This window comes from Strix uralensis, chromosome 5, assembly GCF_047716275.1.
Source record: "Strix uralensis isolate ZFMK-TIS-50842 chromosome 5, bStrUra1, whole genome shotgun sequence".
NCBI lineage: Eukaryota > Metazoa > Chordata > Aves > Strigiformes > Strigidae > Strix > Strix uralensis.
Genome location: NC_133976.1, coordinates 22,914,338 through 22,921,362, shown reverse-complemented (window position 1 = coordinate 22,921,362; position 7,025 = coordinate 22,914,338). Strand labels below are relative to the sequence as shown.

The 7,025-nt window shown below is 38.8% G+C and overlaps 1 protein-coding gene across 1 annotated transcript; it reads left to right on the top strand.

Moving 5' to 3' along the window:
• Window positions 1-3,089: 3,089 nt before the first annotated feature.
• LOC141943681 (secreted frizzled-related protein 2-like) lies at window positions 3,090-6,454 on the top strand. Its single transcript, XM_074869335.1, has 4 exons — window positions 3,090-3,376; window positions 3,905-4,074; window positions 4,973-5,065; window positions 6,144-6,454. The coding sequence occupies exons 1-4, from the start codon at window positions 3,090-3,092 to the stop codon at window positions 6,452-6,454; spliced, it is 861 nt and encodes a 286-aa protein (XP_074725436.1).
• The last annotated feature ends 571 nt before the right edge of the window (window positions 6,455-7,025 follow it).

Here is a 7,025-nt window from a genome sequence, read left to right as displayed (position 1 = left end):
ATTATTTTCTTTAGCATTACAAAATGATGATGCACTGAAAGCTTGTCAAAAGCAAAGCATCAACAGATAGCTGGCCTTCTCTGAGACATATCTGAGGCTAAAAGAAACCTCAAGGTACAGCTCTGTGGTGGCTTATAAATGACCTACCCCCTGAGAAGCCCCAGTAGGAAACAGTGACTCGGAGATACGCAACTATTTATTTCTAAGACAGTTCCTATGGAGACTAAGTTTGTCAGGAGAGGTATTAGCTCTTATTATCTTCATCTCACATGCTCTCATTATGCCTGTCTCTGTTCTGTCCATCAGTGATGACCCAGAGGGAACCTGGTCTTGGGTACAGCACAGGCTGGGGGGACCATTCTTGCAGAGCTAGTGACTCTATAATCCCTCATTATCTGCAGTAACAGAGTTGACTCAGGTTTTAGGATCAATCAAGAGACCAAATACTCTATCTATCTATCTATCTATCTATCTATCTATCTATCTATCTATCTATCTATCTATCTACCTACCTATCTATCTTTGGTATCACTCGGAAATATGCGTGTCAAGGACAGGTTGGATGGGACTTTGAACAACCTCGTCTAGTGAAAGGTGTCCCTGCCCATGGCAGGGGGGCTGGAACTGTATGATCTTTAAGGTCCCTTCCAACCCAAACCAGTCTATGATTCTATGATCTATGATTCTATGTAATACCATGCCCCACATGAAATCAAAGGGCTTCCCTCACCAGAGATCTTGCCACCTACTTTCAGATAGCAATCAGATGACAAAAGTATTACAAAATAATATTATTACGGCCAGAGAGGAATCTGATTAATTTCATAAAATTATGGGGTGACTTGGTAAAGATATTAGCAACATGGATGGATAGAGAAGCCTGCTGGATAAGGCAGCTACTCATATATGGAGTCCAGGTTCACTCCAGTTGCTGAATGCCAAAGTGACTCTCAGGTGAGAGACGTCAGGGTGTCTGCAAGATCTCTGGAGCCTGTGTGAACTGAGCTCTGTGCACTGGGCAGCTGTACCTGGGTCATGGCTTTGCTCTGAGCACACATGAGATACAGGTGATATCAGGGAGATGTTCAAAGAAGCTGCACAGTTGGCTTGGCGCACACGTCTGCCCTCTCCCTGTGCTGAGCAGCTTCGTGCCATCATTTTGTGGTAAAATGGTAGCAAGAGCAGCTATGTGGAAGTGTGGGCCCCAGGGATACCTGCAGAGATTTAGCAAGAATGGGACTTATACTGAGTTTTAATAAGGCTCTTCAACTTCTTATGGAATACATGGAGCACCTGGCAAAGGGATGCTACCATCAGGCCTAAATCAGTCTGGTTAGGTATTGAGTTCCTCTGCTTTGAAGTGAGCTAACAGATACAGAGAAACCACATTTATTGGAAAAAATACAGAGCTGGTAACAAAACATGAAAAGAAAAACTGACAATTCTTTTAAATATGCTTTAGTTCCTGGAACCTTGCATGCTGTCATTTTTTTCTGTCTTATTTAAACAGATACTGTAATTTTCCCAGTAGCTTAAAGAAGACAGTTAAGGACGAATCAGTGGTGGTTTGTCACTGATTTCAAAAATGCTAGGATTAATAATCTAACATTTAGGTATAAACATGTAAATTATATGTAGCACATTGTCTAAATGTGCTACATCTAGGTACAAGCACAAAAGCTGCTGCTTCTGAAAAATGTATGTCAATCATCAGTAATACTAACTAATACACTATTATGAACATACTCATTTTAGCCTAATAATCAAGTAGATCCACCTATGTATTATTAATATCTAAACATGTCTGACAATAAATCATGTAATAAGAAATTGAAATAAAAATTAGTACCCATAACTAGTTGGCAAAGTGTTTTCAAATTAAAAATTTCCACAAAATGTTTTGTTCAGATCTTCAACTCTTTTAACTAATAATCTGCCTTTTCTATTCATAATAGGTAAGCTATACATTACTCAGACTATCTGTCACATTAACTGATTCCCCAATTTCTCTACAGCAAAGAGCTGTTTATCAGTACTGTAGTAAGAACAGTAACGAAGTACTCAGTAATTCTGTTAACTTTTAACTTAAGAAATGTATACTAATTTTTGTGCTGCAAACAGAAAAAGTACACATCTGGTATGTAATTATAATTTATATTGTGTATATAAATATACACAGCTTCATGTAATTATAATTTATTAATAAATAGGTGAAACACTGCATTACTTGAGCAATTTTAAGTGTAGACAGGTTCATTTGAAATAATAAAAATGTTTCTCCATAGTGTAACTGCCTTCTCACTCTGAATAAATACTGATAGCCACAACAGTCCTACAATATTAAATCCACCACTGAACTTGAATAAATGAAATATGCAAGTTCTGTAGCCATCTGGCAGGCACATATTCCAATCAGTAAAACAATTTTGTATTTCCAGGTGTCTATTAAAATTAATAGATGTTGTGACCTTTAGTATGTCACAGGATAAGGATCCCAATTTCCAGACAAAATACTTGGTTAATAGCAGGAGGCTGTCTCTTTTATAGCACTTGACCAAAGAAAGCACCTCTTCTACATTGTAAAACAGTGGAAGAGACATGGGCAATTAGCACAAGCAAAACATTTTCACTTGATAAGTCAATCTGGGCTCTTTTTCCTGCCCTGTCAGCAGTGTCTGAAAACAAAGGAGACACAGCAGCCCCAGGAGACAGCTTGTCTGCCCAAGCTTTTTTCTGGGGGATCTCTTAATTTGTTTTAGAAAGCACATAGCAAACCTTCTAGGTGTCAAAATTTAATATGCCACATAGCACACTGCAGCAACTGACCCTGTGGGACATTTGAAAAGGCTATAGCAAATCAGTGTCTTTAGGGAACATACTTCTATACTTTGTCTCCACCTCTCTGGTTATCACAACAATTCCTTGAACAGGCAATAAGACCTGGTCTTGTCTCGAGTGATTTGATAAGTAGTTGATAACCAATGGTTTATTAAGCTCTTGGGGTATATAAGCCACAAGGTTTCCAGTGTGCTCCTGCACTTGGAGGGGTTTGACAGCTACATGCTCAGCAGCCCAGGAGTCACTGGAAGATGTTCTTGACTGCAAAAATACTTGCTTTTGCTCTGAGTGGTTTCCTAAGAGTGACAACAGGCTTTGACATTGGATTATCCACGAAATGTGTAGTGATACCCAAGGAGATGGACATGTGCCACAAGATTGGGTACTCTGAAATGAGGCTTCCCAACCTGATGGGACACACAAGCATGGCAGAGGTTATCCTAAAATCCACCACCTGGCAGCACCTTACACACACGGACTGTCACCCTCACGTGAGGACATTCCTGTGCTCCCTGTTTGCACCCATCTGTTTAGATACGTAAGTACCACAGCACAGTACAAAACTCCAACAGGGATCAAATGAAATGCATGTTTATCATAATCTAAAGGTGATCTCCACTTTATCTGAAATAATTCTGTTAATTTTTTCATACTCATTGGAAAGAAAAGTACTGAAAACATGTTCCTCTTCAACTTTAGTTTGCTTTGAGGAAATGAATGCTGTTGTCAAAGAATATCATGTTTTATTTTGTTACAGTTGACATTTTGTTCTGGTTAATTTAGAGTTGAAGCACCTATTATTAATAGAATCAGGCTCTTGTTGAAGCTTTTCTCAGGTTGTAATAAATGCATTTTTAAAACTGTGACAATACTGTAAGCACAGTCTAGTCCATGTACAGACCACTTGTGCAGTTTGCACAGTTGATGCTTCTGGCACTACATTATTGTTGAAGAATGTTAAATACCAGTGAAACAATGTACTTTGCACAGAAATCACTGTTGCAATAGTTTCTGTTATCACTGAGTGAGTTTAACTAATTCATCCTGGTATTTCCCCTGGCGACAGGTTTATCCATCCTTGCAGGAGTATGTGTGTTGCTGTCCGTGAGAGCTGCGCCCCTGTTCTCACCTGCCACGGACACCCCTGGCCTGACAGTCTGGACTGTGATCGATTCCCTGCAGATGAGGACATGTGCCTGGCATCTCTTACAAAGGAATATAAATACTTGGACAAAGGTAGCTGGAAGATGGCCCAGGGGAGAGTGGCCGTACTCTGTGTTCCTGGGAATCAAGGAGATACAAAGGACACCATTCCCAGAGAGTCTGTGATTTTGTAAATGGAGTTGTGTCTGTTGGTACTGCTTCACCCTGTTCGTGCAGATGGCAGGGGAAAGTGCTAGTACTTGCAGTGTAAGCTGCAGCAGACCTCAGATGGTGTAAATCAGCATCGCTTCAAAAAAATAAAGTGTAGGTAGTCTACGCTTAGACAGTGGAGGAAGACAATTATCACCCTGCACAGCTATGGGCAGTATCATACCCATGACAGCACACTGATTTATTTTGAGGTCTCTTTATAGACTTACCAATGGCCCTTATCACAGATAAATTTATGTCTACAACGAATTGGTTCTCAGATCATCTTAGAAAAGTTGGGATGATTTATTCTCTGATTTTCCTTTGGGAAATCTGAGTTATCATGACATTAATGTTCAAATCTTCAGATGCACTCAGGCTTGTTAACTTCTGCAGAAAACAGTAGGAATCCGTTGCAGCTAGCATACCCAAATTCATATATTCACAATCCTAGCTCAACTGCACCCAGAGTCACTGATAGAATCAGCCAGCTAACCCCTTTCCCACCCATCATAGCTGTATTAAAAATAATACTGTATTTGATGCTGATAATTGAGCTTGTCAGTCTGAACAAGGACTGAACGTGCATGGAAAATGAAACTCCTTTTCATCCCTAGCTGTATTTTCAGAGAAGTGTGTAGACTTTTTACATTATCACTGACCAACTGCTTATTTCCTCTGTCATCCCTGTGGTTAAACAGTGGGCTCTCAGCTTTGACAGCAGAAAATTAAAACAAAAGATTCTGAAAGATAACAATGAGACTTTGTAATTTCTTACCAGTCCTACCAAAGCCTGCCTGCCAGACCTGCCCAGCAGTGGAGGAATTCTTTACGCACAGAAGAGTTCTTGAAGTTTTCTGTGACAGTAACTTTGGTAAGTCCTTGCTAATATGGCTGCTATTAAAAAGACTAACATCTCTCCTTCTAAAATGCTTTAAAATTAGAATGAGAATAAGTGACAATTTCTGCTTGAATTTCAAAGGATTAAGAGTTTGGCTGCTGACTTAACTTTAGGTTGCTTTTCAGAATATGTTCTTTCTAATCAAAATATAAGCAGAATTTATTTTGCATGAAAGATTTATTGATGATCTAGTTTACAACCAAATAGGTCTTCTGTTCTTGTCTAGTTGTCTACATTGTAGTACAACATGCTTTATGGAAAATATTTCTGGCAAAAGCAGCCAAATAAGCAGGTTTGCCTTTTACTAGTGGTTAAACCTAAAGTAAAGGTTTGGTGTTTTACCAGTGAACAGTGTGTCCTTATTACTTGTGTGCATGCGTTTTTTGTGATACATAGCTTACTGAAAAGGAGACTCAGAAAATTGTATCAGTAAAAGAAATTCTTACCTCATGTTGTCTTACTGGAGTGACATGGAATACTTTAGAGTTTGCCCTAGAAACTTCCTGCATAGCCCTCTGACATCAGTACAGAGATTCTTGGTGGCTTTGGCTGACTTTAGATCAAGCGGTATAGAGAAATTTCATGCTAAGAAGTGCTGGTGGAATCAAGTGGGGTAGGTAGATGCCTATAATGAAAAGGGAATATGTAAAAGGGTGGTATCAGCAAGCATTACTAGCTATTTTTGCTGACGAGTTCCTACCATGAACAAAATGAGTTTCAGAATTGCTTGGGCAAGCTGGGCAGCCTCATGATACAAGAACAACACCAACAGCTTACAACAGCTAATTATCCAAAAAGTCTGACATACATGGTGATGGTAAAAATACATTACTAACTTTTGTGAAAATATTTTTTCCTAGTTGTCTAATTCCATGAAAAAATTTCTTTACTACATAACCTTTAGTTTTTAAAATGTATACTGCTGCTGGAGAAGGCCTTGCCATACCCTATCAGCATAAATTATGATAGTATTTTAAAGCAATCAATCTGCTTTCACTGTTAGTGTTTCTTTCTCCAGTTGAGTAAATGGAGTTTCCTTTTTTTTTCTCAGCAGTGAAAGTAAAGCTGTCCAAGAAGAGAACAGTATTTGGTGACCGAGAGTATAACATCGAATGCCAAGTGGAATTCATTACCCAGGGCTCACTCTTGCCTTACGAAACTCAGAGTATGATACAACAGTGGCTGCTTATCAATGAAAACTGTACGCAGAGGATGACTCTGACCCATCGTCCCGTGGTATATCTCCTTGTGGGGAATATTGAAGAGGGCATCATTTTAGTAAACCAGGTTTATCGTTGGCAGAGGAGGGACTCCCAGCTGACTTTGGCCACTCAGAAGTGGAGATACCATAAATGCTTGTAAATAGTTATCATATTATTTGTAAAAAGATGATTATACTTCTCATTCCAAACCTATCTTGTAAATAGGAATGTATTATAAGTGGAATGTAAAGTCTTGACTTCCTTCTAAGTTGTATTATAAATTGAACTTAAACCCCAGTGTTATTAGGCCTTCTTAGTGTAGTGTTACAGCTATTCACATCAAGTTTGAACTTGGCCAACGATGTATAAATGTTTCTTGGAGTTATTGCAAAAAACTTTGTAATATGTGCAAAAACTGGTATAAAATAGTTTTAATCCAGCTAACTATCTTTAATGTATTTTTCTGTACCACACACTCTGCCATTTTCTCTAATTACCTAAACTTTCCCTTGCTTAATGTTTCATAAATCCACCTCATTTTCTGCCATTAGAGTATTTTAAAAGAAGGCAGCCCTCTGCTGGTCACTTTTGCCGGAATCAAAGTGGAATAAATAGGAATAAGTAATTGTAAACACAGTTTGGTTGGCCCCAGCCACAAGAATATTTGATTACTGGGTGTCATTTTACAATGACAGAGCTGACTGTGTCTCAGTGGTAACACCTGAGAGCAT